The sequence below is a fragment of the Lactuca serriola genome, chromosome 8 (genome assembly GCF_051521515.1).
Source record: "Lactuca serriola cultivar US96UC23 chromosome 8, Lser_US96UC23_V15, whole genome shotgun sequence".
In the NCBI taxonomy this organism is placed as follows: Eukaryota; Viridiplantae; Streptophyta; class Magnoliopsida; order Asterales; family Asteraceae; genus Lactuca; species Lactuca serriola.
In genome coordinates, this window is record NC_136415.1 from 256,325,733 (window position 1) to 256,344,753 (window position 19,021).

Sequence of the window (19,021 nt, forward strand, 5' to 3'; positions counted from 1 at the left end):
GCAAAATGTCAATATGAACTTGTTGGTGTTGCCCCTCTTCCCTTTAAGACATCTTATTCCACTTTTGCATTGACCCTCACATTTCGATAATAAATTTCCCAACATCGGATGGAAGATGTTATTGCAAATGGGAAAAAGTCAACAAGAGCCATAGAAGGAAGAATGAGGTGTTATTACACTTGAAGTAATATATGTAAGTTGTACTACATAGAAAACCAATTTTCCTACTTTTAACCAACTAAAATTGATTATTCGCAATAACTTTCAAGAATCGCTGTACACAAACCAATCATTATCAGAAAATATGGAGTTCATCTTTCACAAATGTGCGCATTATTGAAATATAATGAATCTAGACTTAGGGTTATTTTAGTAATTTTAAGAAGTAACTAATGCAGCTAGAAAGGAAGTTATATTGTTAGAAAGATCCATGAGACAAATTAATTTTGATTATTTTTATTGACATTTTGACTTTGACTCAATCATTTACTCTTTAACCATAACCTATTTATCTTTTACGTATACCTAAAAGACTTCATAAACCCTTTGTAATTGATGTGTCATCAATAAAGACTCTATTTAGTGCATATATAAACATCTCTCCTCTCTGATACGAATGTCCATGTTATCACTTTAATTCAATGTTTCTTTGGTTTAATTCCAACATGCATAATGACAGGTGGTTCAAGGAATTTCCATTCTTATCATATAGCATGTTGTATAAATCTGTATACAGATTTCAAAATTGAGCTTTCTTTTGTTCTATTTGATACGTATAGTGTTCCGCGGTTTTGCTATCCTATAATACGGTAATGACATGTTTTACAATACAACCGATGCAGGCTATTTTCACAGTTGAAGATGTTGTATCGGACCCCAAAAAACATTTGAACAAAATTAGAGTATATGAAGATATCACCAACAGTTAAAAAATTATAAATTTTACATCAATCTTTTCATCCATAGGAAACATGAAACCATCATAAAAATGCAGTTTGATTTCGTTAATATATCATGTCCTTTGTGAAATACATGAGTGCTCATCGGTCACTTCTTGCGATATGTTAAACACGGTGGTTGGTGATCGTGGTGGAGAAGAGAAGAAAGGTTTTGGTGGAATTTCCAATGCCTCAATGCTTCCCTCTAACATTTCAATCACTTCATTAATTGATGGTCTTTTCTTGGGATTAGTTTGTATGCACCATAAGCTGACTATAGTCATCTTTCTAACATATTCATTTTCTGTAGAAGATGTCACACCATCAAATAAGAATTCATTTGTCTTAAGACGGCTATAAATCCAATTTGGAAAATACATGATTTCACTCGTATCCCCAGATCCAACACCATTATAAACATTGTTCCTTCCTCCAACCATTTCTAGTATGAGCATCCCATAACTATATACGTCAGATTTATGGGACACTCCACCGAAGTTTCTGTTAAAAACTTCAGGGGCAATATACCCGATAGTGCCTCTAGCCTCCAACATAGAAACAATACTATCTTTTCTCGAGTACAATTTAGCAAGGCCAAAATCTGCTATCTTTGGGCAAAAGTCTTCATCAAGGAGGATGTTATGTGGCTTTATGTCAAGATGCAAAATACGAGTGTTGCAGCCACGATTAGTCAAGACCCCGTGCAATTCCAAGTGCTATCTCATATAACTTGTCTACTCCTATGTGTTCACTTGTACATTGAGAAACATGGCCATATTTAAACTTCTCTAATGATCCATTTGGCATGAACTCATATATCAGAGCTCTTTTTTGATTGTCAAAACAAAATCCCAAGAGAGTAACAATATTAACATGAGAAGTCCTACCGATGCTTGCAACTTCGTTTATAAATTCTCGTCCGCTTGCTTTCGATGAGTTTAAAAGTTTTAGTGCCACAAGACGCCCATCTGATAGTTTTCCTTTAAACACAGTACCAAAACCTCCTTGTCCTAATTTAACTTGAAATGAGTTTGTCATTTTCTTGATATCAGCATATGTGTATCTTTTTGTACTTAAGGATCCATATTGTATAACAAAGGTCTCAACACTTTTGTCGTCCTCAGTTTGATGCTTAAATAGCGCAACACAACTGCTTGTTGAGGATTTCCGAATGCAATATATTATGAATATCAACACAATCAAGAGAAGTGCAGATCCAATTCCGAAAGCTGTGACAAAGTAAAGTTTACAATTTCAGTTAAAACACCTTGAAAATCTAATAATCATATTATAACTTTAAGGGCAGGCCAGCCGCGAATTAAATTGTCGGCAAACCCTTCGTTCAGTTTTGCTTTTTGCATGCAATACAGACTACTTTTAATATGGGCTACATAATTGAAATTTATCATATAAAGTAATTAAATAGACTTACCAAGTTTTATTCTCAACGAAGTTGGGGACCCTACAAAAACATTGTGAGAAATGTTAATAGCAAAGTCCATCCATAGGAGTTTTAGAAGAAATTAAAGAAACGAGAAATATTCATGGCTTTAGTTCCATTTAAGCTATTTATACTCTATCACTTATTAAATTATGTATGAAACTCAAATTACTTGTTGCAGTAATTCTTCTTTACTACAGATGACGTGTACTTTTTGAATTTATTTAGGATACTTTCATGACATGTTTGGTTAATACCTTTTTGTAGGGATGAGCATATGGACCGAGGAACCAGCCGGAACCGGTACCGGAACCGGAACCGGCATCGGAACCGGAACCCGATGGAACCGGTCGGGCCGGGACCGGGACGTTATTTTTGTGGATTTTTGGAACCGGGAACCGGTAGGAACCGGAACCAGTAGAACCGGCAAAAACCGGTAGAACCGGCAAGAACCGGAACCGTATGATGCTATTTTTTAAGGATCGGTTCCAATATTTGAAGACACGACAAGAACCGGTAGGAACCGGGAACCGGTAGAACCGCCGGGCCGGTTCGGTTCTTGATTTTAGCCGAAGCCGGTTCCCGGTTCCGGTCCGGTTCGGGCCGGTTCGGTCCTTTTGCTCATCCCTACCTTTTTGTTCTATGAACTGTTTTGTATAATGAAATAATTCACATTTTTGTGACTTTATTGTGGTTTGCATTTTTAGCGGCTAAGGATAAAAAATGTTGCAACTTGTAAAAATCGTCTTTTTGGTAGGGTTGGGTTGTGGTTTTTGTCTCTTAATAAACTTGAAATGAGTATTTTATATATATATATATATATATATATATATATATATATATATATATATATATATATATATATATATATATATATATATGTCACTGTTGTAAAAATCCCGACTAGGTCCCGATTAATCTCTAGGCGCTACTCAAACGATTAGAGGGCGCCTAGCGATTAATCCCTGCATACATAATGAGTGAAACATTATAAAACGATGAAATTATAACAATTTGAAGAAGTTTTATCTCAATGGAAATTATTTGAGGCATGATTGGCATTGTATTAATCATATTAACCTATTTTGTTATCATATTAGTGGTATTTACGAACTTTAATATGATATTAGTCATATTTATTTTTTAAAAATTCAACAAATTAGCAATTAATGGTACCCGATTAATCTCCGCCTAGCCGATTAATCCCTTGACTCCAGTCCACCGACTAGCTAACGTCGAGCGTTTTTTACAACCTTGATATATATATATATATATATATATATATATATATATATATATATATATATATATATATATAACAAAAAGTTCAATAGAGAACTATAATTATAGGTTATTCAAAGAACCAAATCTTTTTTTTAATTTCTAGAGCTTATTCTTTATCGAAAAAAAATCTAAAAATATCTAAATTCATATATTAACATTGTGAATGTGAAAATATTTTTCGGATTCACCGTGTGAATCCGGATTCACGTTGTGAATTTTCGAAGATTCACATTGTGAATTTGACGTAAATAAATAAATAAATAAATAAAATCGAGTTTTATAGCATTGGAAAAATGATAAAATGTTATGAATTTCTGTATTTTTATTTTTATTTATTTATTTATTTTTTTTTTGATAAAAAATAAGTTTTAAAAGTTGAAAAAAAGATTGGTTCCTTGGTTAATTATAGTTCTCTATTGAACCTCACCATATATATATATATATATATATATATATATATATATATATATATATTCAATAATCTCTAACCAATTATTTAATGTTTTATTTAATTAGAAAATTAGAATGGACCCAGTGCGGATTAAGGATTTGAACTCACATGTTTCCAGTTTAAATAAGGTGACGAAAACTAGTCGAAATATTTATTTTATCAGGTCGGATTGTCGATAATACGATGTAAGTCAAATTTAGTATAAACTTTAATACCAAAGATCAAACTTAATTTATATAAAAAAAAATATAAGTAATGTCTTAGGATCATTAACACCTTTTTGTATATACAAACTTTATATTAAACAAAAAAAAAAAAAAAAAAAAAACTAATTGTGTATGATTAATTTGTCTTAGGATCATCCATACTATAGTTTTGTTTTAATAGACAACAATTCATTAGTATAACTAACGATTTGGAAGAGAAATACAATTTCTTTTAAATGAGATGAGATACTAAAGGTAGACAAGGTTTTGAAAAAAAATATATATTTTTTTAATTATTTTTAATTTTTTTTCAGCGAATTTATTAAAAACCTGTAATTTTTTATAAAAAAATTAATTTATTTTTTGTAATCTCTAAGTATTTTTTATGCATTTTTATGATTTTTAGAATTTTTTTAAGGTTTTTTGTTTTCCAAATAACCCTTCCATATATATATATATTATTCATGAACAATTGAACACCACCTCGGGTGGTGGTTACAGTGTGGTTAGTGGTTCTTAGTGGTTGTAGTCCTTTATGGCGGGAAGAATGATGGATATCGTTCAATGATTTTCATTCTTTTTTTCTCTCTCTCTCTCTCTCTCTCTCTATATATATATATATATATATATATATATATATATATATATAGAGAGAGAGAGAGAGAGAGATAGAGAGAGAGATTTTAAATAATTAAAAAATATATTTATTTACTTAAATAATAAAAATCAAAAAGGATATAATGATATAGAGTCAAAGGTATATAAAGTGTTTAGTATGATTTGATACCCACCAAGTTAGTGATGGGTGGTGTGTATTAAATAACTCAATGCCATCTAGAGTACTTATCACTAAAAAGTAATGTGGTGTGTATGACTTCATCACCAAATGTAACCACATTAAGTTGGCATCCCACCATTACACACCACCGTATTTAATTTATTTTTTGATTATTTAAAAAAAATATTTTTTTAATTAGTTAAATATAGAGATAGAGATAGAGTGATAGAGAGAGAAAAAAAATATGATATATGTGGTCATTTGTGGTGGTGAACACATTTCAACGCAACATTATGAGTGACTTTCATCTTTTATCACATTGCTACATCAACCACAATTATTGTTAATGGTGAATACTTTGAATGGTCTAATTGTAATTTATTACTCATTTTTGTAACTGTAAATTATATTCTAGTAGAGATCCTATTACTAATCACAAACTGAAACCATCATATTCGCTAACATTTCTTCTTATCTATTTAGGGCATCAATAATGCATACAACTCCATAGAGTTCAATAAATTTTTACATTATCATTTTATATTTCATACAACTTTATCAATATTTTAACAATCCATTAAACTCTATAAAATTCAATAAAACATACTTTAAATATTTATTCAAGAGTTAATTTTTTTTTCCAATTGAAGAATTCAATGGTCATTGAACTTCAAATCCATTCAATATCATTGTGACATCTCATAACGATAGAATTTCATTCATTAAATGAAAACTAAACTTGTAATATCGTTCAATTCTCTCGTTAAACTCGATTTGTGGATGCTTTAACCATCCATTGTAAATTATTTTATATCTAATAGGCAACAAACTAAGTTTATGGATTAGTTGCTCTAAAAAAACTAGTAAAACATGTACATATACCCAGTTGCTAAAATAATATAAAAGGTTTTTGTGGAGATCTAACGCATCGTCTTGTTCATATTTATTCTAGTTGTTGTTTAACATTCTTCGTTATAACTACTTTTTATATAACCCTTAGGGAGGAGGGAGTCATTCCCTCCCAACCCACTGAACCCACTGCTACATCATTTTTTTTTCATCTTTTCCAACCGACAACACACGGAAACCCTATCTTTTTGAACTCACTCAACCCATTCAATTAAAAAAAATACAAAACAAACAAGATAAAATCTTAATTAGCAATAGAGTTACTGTCGGTACCTCTCCCGCTTCAACGAGTTGTTTAATTGGTTTCACTAACTCATATCATCATCTCTCTCTACTTTCTCTCTCATTTTCTCTTGTATCATGTGTTTTAAAACTTGCACCTTACTTTTTTTATTATTTTTTTAATTGAGTGAGTTGAATCAGTTGAGAAAAATATGATTTTCGTGTGTTGTGGGTTGGGAAAGATAAAGAAAAAGAAGAGACAAAAATTAATGTGATAGTGAGTTGGGAGAGAATGACTCCCTCCACCCTTAGAGGAGTTAGTTGGTAAGCTATTAGTCATTGTTATTTTTTGTCAACAGCTAATTAAATAAGGGAAGACTGCAATAAAGTCCATACATATTGGTCTTATAATCGATTTAGTCATTATATATTTTTTTTATTCAATTAAGTCCCTAATACTGGTAATCGTATTCAATTTAACCATTTAACCTGGTCGACAGGTTATCCAACTTTCAAAAATTACATTTTTAGCCCAGATTTCAAAATTTATTACAAATTTGGTCCAAAATTTACACTTTTGGCCCAGATTTTATAATTTTTTTACAAATTTGGTCCAAAATTTATCCTTTTTGCCCAAATTTTAGAATTTTATTATGAATTCATCCTAACTTTAGTTTTTTTAACAAATTTTTTTCTCAAAATTTTGTTTCTAATATGTTTTTTTTTCTTTATAAACTCATATTTATAAAAAAAAAACATATTTTCACATAAAAATCTTATTTTTTCTATATAAAAACTTTTTTTAAAAAGTTTTTGTATATGAAATATCTACTTATAAAAATAGGTTTGGATTATTTGTGTGATTTTTATTAAAAAATCAATTAAGAAATTAAAAGTAACCCAAAATATACTATCAAATTATAGTTTGTCGAAAACTAGTTAGACTCATTTTAATATTATTTATTTGCTCTTTAATCATATTTATAAGACAAATAATGTCAGTTCTTAATTGTAGTTCATAGAAAAAAAAACATTTTATTAAAAAATTTTGACATCATGTTTTTGAGTAGGTTGTGATACTTTCTTTGTGAAGCTCAACTCAAGCATGTTTCAGGTGTTTGAGTAATTTTTTTTTTACCAAACTCATGTGTAAATTCTTTAAAATTTTAGTTAAAGTATTCTATTGTATTATTGATAGTCATAATATTTTATATATTTATGTCGCTATTGTATTTGGTCATTTCTCACTCCCCTAAAAACATGTTTATCGATAATAAATTGCAATCAGTATTCCATATAACAGACATAAAAAATAAAGGAAATACAAGATTATAAATAATCCAAGTAAGAAGAGGTTGATTGACAATAAAAATTCACAACCTAGATTGGACACGTGCCATGAATGAATATGTTTTATTTAGATAATATATTTATTAAAAAGTTATAAAAAATATATCAAAATTATGATTTTAACTTATTTCTTAAAAAAATTCTTACGAATAAAATATAATATTGTTATATTATATATATTTTAAATTTTCATATATAATGTAACTAGTTTAAACTTTCATATAAATGTGATTAAAGAACAAATAATCCAAACCTGTTTTTATAAGTTAGGGTTACTTTTAATTTCTTAATTGATTTTTTAAGAGATATCAAACAAACAATCCAAACCTATTTTTATAACTAGATATTTTTTTATACAAAATACTTTTTAAAAAAAGTTTTTATATAGCAAAAATAAGATTTTTATGTGAAAATATGTTTTTTCTGTATAAATATGAGATTATAAAAAAAAACATATTAGAAACAAATTTTTGAGAAGAAAAAGTTGTAAAAAAAAACTAAAGTTATGATGAATTCATAATAAAATTCTAAAATTTGGACAAAATTTGTAAAAAAATTTAAAATCTGAACCAAAATTGTAAATTTTTGATCAAATTTGTAATAAATTTTGAAATCTGAGTCAGAAATATAATTTTTGAAAATTAAATGACCTGTTAACCGGGTTAATTTGTTAAATTGAATAAGTTTACCGATATTTTGGATTTAATTGAATAAAAACATATATAAAAACTAAATCTATTATAAAACCAATATATATTACTTTATTGTAGTTTTCAATTAAATAATCCAAATAAATATTAAAGAAATTTGAGCTAATTAAATAATCCAAATAAATAATAAAGAAATTTGAGCTAATCCACAAACCTGAGCCGCATACCAAACTGGAAACACCATCCGGGCAAATGCAAGAAGTGGTGGAGGAATTCAAATTGGGAAAATGACTTGTTAAGGTAACTAACTATTTCAATTGTTCATATATAGGTAATGTTCTTTTTTTTGTACACATTAAGGTAACTAACTTGTTTTGTTTGTTCACATTTAGGTAATATGACCGGCTATCACCTGTTTGTGCTTATGTGGCATCCACCTGGCATATGACTTGAATACGTTGCACCTACGTGGCATGGTGCATATATGGGAAAATGACTTATTAAGGTAACTAACTATTTCAGTTGTCCATATATAGGTAATGTTCTTTTTTTTGTACACATTAAGGTAACTAACTTGTTCTGTTTGTTCACATTTAGGTAATATGACCGGCTATCAACTGTTTTTGCTTATGTGGCATCCATCTGGCATATGACTTGAATACGTTGCACCTACGTGGCATCCACCTGGAATATGACTTGTTTTGGTTCTTCTTCCTCATCTTATTCTTCAAAACGACAAGATCAATTTCAAGCTGATCATCCTTGTGATTGTGGCTTACCATCTCGTGTGAAGATTTCAAGAACTCCTGACAACCCAGGAAGAAAATTTAGAGTTTGTCAAAACTCGATTGTAAATCAATATTGTTGAATATGTTGCAGGAGTTCTTGAAATCTTCACACGAGATGGTAAACCGCAATCACATGGATGATCAGCTTGAAATTCATCTTATCATTTTGAAGAATAAGATGAGGAAGAAGAAGCCATCGTCGATCGATCTAGGGTTTAGAATTAGGGTTGGAATCGTATGACACAATTATAGTGTAATCGAATGAAGACAATATATGCACCATGCCACGTAAGTACAACGTATTCAAGTCATATGCCAGGTGGATGCCACATAAGCAAAAACAGTTGATAGCCGGTCAGATTACCTAAATGTGAACAAACAGAACAAGTTAGTTACCTTAATGTGTACAAAAAAAAGAACATTACCTATATATGGACAACTGAAATAGTTAGTTACCTTAATAAGTCATTTTCCCTTATATGCACCATGCCAAGTAGGTGCAACGTATTCAAGTCATATGCCAGGTGGATGCCACATAAGCAAAAACAGGTTATAGCCGGTCATATTACCTAAATGTGAACAAACCAAACAAGTTAGTTACCTTAATGTGTACAAAAAAAAGAACATTACCTATATATGGACAATTGAAATAGTTAGTTACCTTAATAAGTCATTTTCCCAATTCAAATTGGACCAACACGACCCACCAGATCTCTGACACCGGGAGCAAATTCCGCCGCCGTCCACCCTGTACTCCATCTGAAAACCCATCCACAACAACTCCTGCAACGGCATCGTTTCACTCCGGTTAATATCCTCAAACGCCGTCCTCAAAACCGGTACTCCAATCACACGCTCACATGCATCCCCTACAGCAATCGATCGATTCCCAATGAAATTAGCTCTCCCTTCTTCATCACCGGAACAATTAAACCTGCTCCTATTCGGAATCGAACTAACCAAATCCTCCAGACAGGAAAAGTATAGCCCTTGAAAAATAGATCCGTCGGGAACGTAACTAAAAAAAGTGTACTGAAACGTGGTCAGGTCAATTGATTCATTTGGTCTCAACAAACAAGCATTAGGTTGATCACCCTCCCAGAGATCATCAAGGGCGAGGGTGAGTTTATTATTGTTTTGATCGATTCGTATAACACGGAACGTTGTGTTGGTGATTTGGAGAGTGGTGATGTTGTCTTCTCTGCAAGTAAGTTCGAATCCCTCGAGTCCACAATAAGATGGACGACCGTTTCCCCAAAAGGGATAGCTCATATACGTGATTGCCTGACCACAAGTATAGAACGTGGTTGAACACTCGTTAAATTGTTGGATGGTTGCGAAGGAAAGAATTGGGAATAGAAAGACGAATATACTACTAAAGGAAACATCGGTTGAAGACATACAGATGGAGATTCAGCAGATAAAATGAGAATAAATTGGATGGCTAATGGAAGCTTGAAATTTCTATAAAGTATGAAGGGCAAAAACGTAGAGCTGCTAGTATTGGCTTTTCGAATTGTTGATTATTCAAATCGAAATTAATTTTGAGTTTCTGAAAGTATTGACTTTTCGACTTTTCAACTCATATTATTTTGGCTTCAAGTAGGAATGTCATCACCGATGGCTATCGACGGTAGTGAAGGCATGATTGGAAATCCGGATAATACAGGGGCGGACGAAGTCAACCCGCGGACAACAGAACAACCGACAGATCGACGATGACAACATTAATGGCAAGGCTCCTCTTCCCATATCAGTGGCGCTGATTGAAATTCCTTGGGTAATTTTTTCAGGTTTCGGGTAATTCGGGGTTTTCATTTAAAAAAAATACCCGTTATCCGACCCAAATTAAATTCGGGTAGTAGGTCGAGTTTGGGTAATTCGGGTATTACTCGATATATATATATATATATATATATATATATATATATATATATATATGAATGACACCTAAAAAATAAATTTAATGAAATAAATATGTCGTGCTCTATTAGTCTTGTTTATATAAACAAACGTGACATAAACGAAGTTACTCAAACTTTGAACATTAAGAGTTCTTAGTCAATAATACTTGAGATATCAAGTAATCTTTTAATTACTTAATCTAATCTAATAAGATACTAATAAGATGTTAAAAAAACAAAAATACTTAAAAATCTTAGTTTAAAAGTTTAAAATGTTTAAGATAATTGTAGCCATAAGTTTTGTTATGTTCTGAAGTTTCGTCAAGATAATGAGTTTGTTAGTTGCAAAAAAAAAGTAAAATTTAGAAAACAGTTAAGTTTTAAAGAACATACTAACATATAAACAATTGTTTTTAATATTGTTGGTGCCATATTGCCATAATAAAAGAGATTCATGTTTTACAATTATGATAATTAATTTAAGCGTGATCAAATACTTGCTGTTACAGGGTATAAGCTCTACGAAAGATTTTTTTTTAAATAATTCGGGTATACCTGAAACCCAACAAACGTACCCTATATACCCGACCTAAAAAAATCAGGTTACCCGAATACCCAAAAAAATTAACTCAATACTCGATTTACCTGATACCCAAAAAATCGGATGGATAATACGGATATCGGGTATTTCGACGCGCTACCAAAATCTATACATTGGAACCCAAAATTGCTTTAACGAGAATACAGAGCACATGATTCCAAAATCAGTGGCACCTCCCATAACTTCCCTGGCCTTGGGTCGGTCCACAATTTTGTACCCGTTGGTTTCTGTGGCCCAACGACCCAAATTAATGAGAGTAGTGATGTTGTCTTCTCTGCAAGTATGTTCGAATCCCTCGAGTCCACAGTAAGAAGGACGACAGTTTCCCCAAAATGGATATATGTGATCGACTGACCACAAATGTATAACGTGGTTGAACATTCGTTAAATTGTTGGATGTTTGTTAGAAAAAGACTTGGGAGCAGAATTAAGATGATGTGTAATGAAACATTGTTGTGAAGAGGAAGTAATGGAGATACAGATGGATATTTAGGGGATGAAATGAAGGTATGAATGGTCAATAAAAGTATGGTAGCTGGAATTTCCATGGTGGGAAGGGATGCGAATGAAAGAACGTCTCGCTGCTAGTTTTGACTTTTTGGATTATTGATTATTCAAATAGCAGTTGCATTTCAAATCCTCTCTAATAAATGAATGTTTTTTTGCCACTTGTTACACTCCCATTCAATTTGCCTTGTGTCATTTTGTGGTTATTTTGAATTAATTTTTATTTTGCCACATGTCATTTTATGAGTTTTTCTATTTTATTAAATTTCACATAATATTTTAATATAATAACTACAATAAATGTAGTAATAAATGGATATTGATTTCCCTAATAAACTTACCTTTTAATTTCAAAATTCCCAAAATTAAAGTTTATTTTCTTTATTTAAATTATTTGTTTAAATTTAAAACATAAAAAAGATTTTCATTATAATAAATCATTATTTTTCTTATTTTCTTATAAATCCAGAGTTCTCAAATATTTTGACCTTTATATTTAACATTTTTTTTTAAATTAACCCATGTAATACATGGGTCTCACAACTATTAAGGATAATATGATGATGTAAGTTATAACATATGGTTTGCGTTATGTAATTTTCATACGATTGTTGTTTTTTACTTTTACATTTAATCTATTTGTGCCGGGGATACAATGTTTCTGACAACATCATAACAATTTTATAACTGATTCAAAAGATGAGGAAGACAATTAAGTAAGTTATAACAAATTTCTTATGTTATAAAAAGCATTATAAATCAATTATTTTCTAATAAACTTTTGTTTCATTATATTTTTCTCTTATATCATACATTTGTTAACTAAAATAGCAATATACTTTGTGAGACCAACGTAAATATCAATTTACTTTGTTACGATATTTACGACAATGAACAATGTATGAATGAATTTGGGATGTAATTTAACAATAACTTTGACTTTTTCTGTTTTGAACTTGATTTCATTTATTATGTTTTCATCTATTGTTATTCTTTTGTTTTATTGTCTTTTAATCTACTGTTATTATTTTGTTCATTCATATGTTGTTTAAATGGGTAGATTAGTTATTATATAATGCTAATATGAGACCAAATTAGTAGAATGGTGATATACAATAAAACAAAAACAATTTTTTTTATTACATCCGTCACAGTGTCCACTGGACAGGTATAACACTAGTTAAGAGATAATTGATTGAAAACGAGATTTCGATTCGTTATTGAAATCTTTGATTATATAAGATTATAAGAGATAATAGTATGTGGTTGCAAACAGAAACGATAATATGAAAAGTGTACATTACTAACTATTAATTGTTAATACTACAATTAATTAAATGCGATTTAGATAATGATGTTTCGTTCTTTTAAAATTTACAGAATAATATTGATTAGAGTACACATTTAGTTCTAGCATTAGACCATCTTGTATGGTCATCATGAGACCTCTCGAAGTATATGTAGCCACAAACCACAAATATGAATACCATCTCAAGATGTTAGTGGTGGCTACCGGTAAACAACTTTCGTGGTCAATAGTGGTGGGTAGTGGTGAATCTAGAATCAAAAACCATATGGCTCCTTATGTAAATAAAACTGAAATAGGTTGGTCTTTTAGCAAAAATAGATAGGTCTTTTAGCAAAAAATAATATATTTCCTACATATTTTCTATATATATATATATATATATATATATATATATATATATATATATATATATATATATATATATATATATATATTTCTTGTATTAAAAAATAAAAGGTAGGTCCTAGGACCTACCTTCTACAATGTTAGATACGCCCTGGTGGTGGGAAGCACGAACCATCGCACTCAATCAATCTGTTTCACTCTCTAATTTTCTGTATCTTTCTTAGGACCTACCTTCTACAATGTTAGATACGCTCTGGTGGTGGGAAGCACGAACCATCGCACTCAATCAATCTGTTTCACTCTCTAATTTTCTGTATCTTTCTTTATCTTTCTCCATCTCTCTCTATAATTTAACTAATTAAAAATATATATAATTTATTTTATTAATAAAAAATAAAAAAGATAATGGTGAGTATCTCAACCTTAGTGGTAGTTAGTGGTGATTATATCACCCTCCACTATAATTGTTTGAAGGTATAACCGATGATCATTTGTACATGTTTAATTGCTTGAAGCATCTCATAGATTTCTAAGCAAATAAAACATTGTTGTTTCTTTATGTAACAACGTTTCATATTCCAATTTATAGAATAAAGTTTCAGAAGAAATATAAAATCAGTTTTCACTTGAGGACCTTAATGTATAACGATTTAGTCGCAACTTATTTAGTTCGTGCCATAACTTATTTAGTTATTTAACCTTTATATAAAATAACATTGTTATCAAATTCGTATCATTTAATAAGTTCTACGAAAGTGATTTTTTTTTCTTTTACTGTAAAACGCTTGTTTTTAACAAAATATACACCCACGGTTAATTCGTATCACAAAACCGTGCACAATTTCAGTTATAACACATTTAAATAATTGAAATATGGTTATATAAATAAAATATTAATAGAATATAACTTTTTTCTAACTATAATAATTAATATTTTGGCATATTAAGTAAACTTTTTTATATTTTAGTAAGACGTATTGACCACAGCACGACTTACAAATGTGTAGTCACTAACTATTTCTATGTGTGAGAATTAGAAAGATGTAAATTACCTAGTTGTTAAAATGGTGTTTTCAATTGTAAATTCATACGACTTTACGATCCCACACGTGAATATCGGTTCCGATCTCATTAAACTTGTTTTTCGTTAGAATCGTAGCGGAATCATATAATCAAGGCATAGAATGGTTCCGCACCTACATTTCCGCTTTTTTTTTTCTCATTTGAGCGATGTACTTTACCTTCCAATTTTAAACGACCATAACTTTTTCATATATAGTCGAATTTTAATGATCTTTGTTCAACGAATTCGTATTGTTGTTAGGTCCAATTTGGCAAAAGACTAGAATATTTTTACTTTTAATACTAAAGTTTTAAACATTTTAGAACTTGTGGATGCCTGGTTTGTTATGTAAGATTAGATTGAAATATATGTATTAGCTATTGCAAAGCAAAATGCTTTGAACATTTTAGAACTCATTGACAATCAACTTATGGATAAAGAGTACGTTTGGCTGTTAAAAACTGTTTTTATTTCCTTAGAAACTTTTTTCATAAAATAAAGTTGAATTTTCATTTTCAGTTTTTAATGGCATTCAGAACTCATTGACAATCAACTTATGGATAAAGAGTACGTTTGGTTGTTAAAAACTGTTTTGATTTCCTAAGAAAATGTTTTTAGAAAATAAAGTTGAATTTTCATTTTCAGTTTTTAATGACAACACGTTTGATTGTAAACGGTAGAATTTTCATTCTCCATCTTAGAAATTTGGAATACTGTAAAACTCACTTTTCTAACTTACATACAATTTGGAAAATTGAAAATTTTCATTTTTTAGAAAACTTTGGAAAACTAAACGAACCAAACGCGTTTTCAAAATTTCAGTTTTTCTTTGATTTTCTTAGAAAAATTTTCACAACCAATCGCACCCTTTGTTTGTGATTCTGATTTTGCAAATCCAAAATCCTTCCGATTTAAAATCCTAATTTTGCCAAACTTTGTAATTATTCCCAAAACAGGGTTAAATGTGGGATTTAACTTACACGTACCATTCTTACAGTGACCCGTCATGGTTGTCCCACCGGAGCAAAAACACATGAACTCTCTTGTTTCATTATTGTAACCGCACCGGCCATCGGAATTTTCACACATTTCGCAATCCTCTATTTCCCACCATCTTAGCTCGAATCCTCCCCTCAATGCTCTGATGAACTCTATCCCCAGCTCATTTATTGAACGAAATACATCCAACACCGTCGTTACGATAACATCGTCATCGCATGAGTACTCATCCCAATTGAAATCCGCCGGCTCGGAATGCACACTATTAACGCACGACTTATTAGTCCGGGAACTCAGACACGGTATTTCATGAGCAAAATGAGGAACTCGGTTACAATTAAAGTGTATACTTAGGTTCACGTTCTGATCCGAGAAAATGAAAGGCAAACGTTCGATGGTGATGTTATGGTTCATCCTCGGGCAATCGACGGCAGTAAAAAAGTCGTAATCTTGGAGGACGATACTTCTTCTTTCGTAGGTTATATTTTGGATATAGTAAGATTCGAATTCCAAATTAAGAATTGGAATATCCCATCGATCACCGTTGTTGGAGCAATTGATTCCAAAACCAGGGTAACCGCAGAACTGGTTGGAGGTTTCACTGCCGATCCTCCAAAAAGGGTAGCTGATATTGATGTTCCCGCAGTTGTATGAAGGGCAGTTGGGGTAAATTGAGTTACTGGATTGAGCATCAATGGAGATGAAGAAAAGGAGGGAGAGGAAGAGATAAAGGGAAAGAGAGAGGAGAAGGTCCGACATGGTTTTTGGAATGTTGAACAGTAACTATAAAACACTCGATTGTATTTATAACACAAGATAAGATTTTAGATTTGAGGGTTTCTCGTAAATTTCATACAAGACTAGGCTTTTACTTTCGGAGAGAGAGTTTCCACAAATTTGATTAGTCTACTGAAAAATTGATACACACTTTTTGGAGTTTTTGGTTCATGTGGTTTGCGTGGTCATATTTGTTCTAAAATTGTCAATTTATTATTTCTAGTATATTGAATTTAGTCAATGAAAAGATCACTGGGTGTGGTAATATGTCACCCCCATATTATTTTTCTTTATATTTTCCCTCCTGATAGTAATGGTACCACACTTCATATATATATATATATATATATATATATATATATATATATATATATATATATATATATATATATATATATACTAGCCGTTACCCGCGCACAGCGGCGGAGACAAATAGCTTCTTTCAACGATATTTTTTTTAAAGAAGAATGTTATGTTCCAAAAGAAAGTTCATATCGTGGGTGAGAGGAAGGACGACAGTTGTGATAGTGGTTGGTTGAAGGCGGAAGGAGGCAGAGCGGCCATGGTGGTGGTGGTTATACTGTCTTGATTACTGGTTAGGGTTCTTCGAGAGAGTGTGTGTATATTTCTTACTTTGAAGGGATTACGAAGATAGATATTATGAGATGGCTTGTTACCAATGTGAGAGAAGAGATACTCTATAAATTGTTGACATTGACCGCTTCAAATGACTGAAGTGTTGAGATTGACGGGTTCAATTTGCAAATGAATTCTTTTATTAATTTGATACGAGATTTTTAGGGGATAAAGAATAGAGTTAAAGTTTTAATATTATTATATTATAAATGGGTTGTACTTCAAGCTTAATAGTTTGGACGTCTTAAAAAAAATTATATTATTATATTCAATCTATTTATAGAAATAGTTAGATTTCTTTTATAAGTAGTATATATATATATATATATATATATATATATATATATATATATATATATATATATATATATATATATATATATATATACTAGTCGTTTACCCGCGCCAAGCGACAGGTGTGAGTAATTTCTTTCATAAATTAGTTTCTAGAGGCGATTAGTTTTTTTGCGCAAATAGTTTATTACATTTAAACAATAATCAGTAAGAGTCATGATAGCAGTGACAAAATAAATAAAAATTAAAATAAAAAGTTAGGATTGTTTATAATTGTACATTAATAGATGATTGATTGTGTATTATTAATCGTACAACATTTATTTATGCACCATATTTGATGTTTAGACTTAATTGTCATTGAATTGTTCTTCAGACTGCACTGATACTTTTATATCGGCAAGTATTACTAAGTATTTATTTGAATTCACCGATTCAATTTTCTTTTCGACATGTGGTTTTTTGGAATTTTAAAACAACAACTGATTAAAAAAACTCTTATTGTATTTATAACAAATGATATAACTAAAAAAAACTTTTATTGTATTTATAACAAATGATATAACTGATATTCCATCCTCTAAATTTTTTATTTTAGGGTTACGACAAAGGAAAAAAAAGTCGCATGATAACTTTACTAGATAAAAAAAATAATAATAAAAACACTCGTTTTAAAAAATAAAATCATTTTATTTAAATTATTATATTTTGGATTGTACGATGATCATATATAAATAACTTTTTTAACTGAATTCTATACGACTATACGTAGACTCTCAGCAAACATAAATATTGGTGTTTAAACATCATTTCTTAGTAACCCCGTGATTTATATATACTATATTTTAACAATTAAAAGTTGAACCTTTGTTTTAACGATTATAAATTCGACATACATTGTATATAAAAAAAATTACAACGAAGAATGTATAAATCTTCCACAGAAAAAATCTTCGACATACATTGTATATTAGGCAAGTCAAGAAGTAGGGGTGAGCAAAAACCGCACCGCAACTAAAAATAACCGCAAAAACCACATAAACCGCAACCGAAAAACCGCAACCGCAATAAAAACCGATGGTGAGGTTATCTGTTTTTCAAAAACCGCAAATTTGCGGTGCGGTACGGTTATTAATTTCCAAAAACCGCAAAAAAACCGCACCGCACCGCATATATTATATACAGTTTTTTATCAATAATTAGTTTATTAAATATTAAAAATAAGACAAATTTCATGAATGAAAAACAGATAAAATACTAGAAGACAAAAGTGTTGGTTTTTTCTTATGTTTAACTTTGAAAAAAAGATGAAATTAGACAATTTTATGATATTTATTGTTAATTACTATTGATTTAACGTTTTTAAGATATTAGTTGTTTGTGGTTTAAGTTAAATAGTTAATTGTCTTATACCTTATGGTTTTTATTATTATTACAAGTAATATGTTTGAACTCTTAAAACTATTTGAGCTCTAAACTGTGGTTAAAAACCACACAAAATAACCGCATCAAATCCATGCGGTTAATAACCGCAACATAGAAAAAATAAACCGCACCGCAAAAATAACC

The 19,021-nt window shown here is 30.3% G+C and overlaps 1 protein-coding gene and 1 pseudogene across 2 annotated transcripts; both read right to left on the minus strand.

Annotated features, from left to right (window-relative positions):
- Nucleotides 1-851: 851 nt before the first annotated feature.
- Nucleotides 852-16,638, minus strand: LOC145065615 (LEAF RUST 10 DISEASE-RESISTANCE LOCUS RECEPTOR-LIKE PROTEIN KINASE-like 2.1; annotated as a pseudogene). Its single transcript, XR_013688490.1, has 3 exons — nucleotides 15,733-16,638; nucleotides 2,371-2,400; nucleotides 852-2,167 (listed from the first exon to the last, which is right to left on the minus strand). The product of XR_013688490.1 is annotated as an LEAF RUST 10 DISEASE-RESISTANCE LOCUS RECEPTOR-LIKE PROTEIN KINASE-like 2.1 (transcript).
- LOC145065616 (wall-associated receptor kinase carboxy-terminal protein) lies at nucleotides 8,454-10,872 on the minus strand. The gene is made up of 2 exons (XM_079012643.1): nucleotides 9,679-10,872; nucleotides 8,454-9,586 (listed from the first exon to the last, which is right to left on the minus strand). The coding sequence occupies exons 1-2, from the start codon at nucleotides 10,416-10,418 to the stop codon at nucleotides 9,583-9,585; spliced, it is 744 nt and encodes a 247-aa protein (XP_078868769.1). The 5' UTR covers nucleotides 10,419-10,872; the 3' UTR covers nucleotides 8,454-9,582.
- Nucleotides 16,639-19,021: the final 2,383 nt, after the last annotated feature.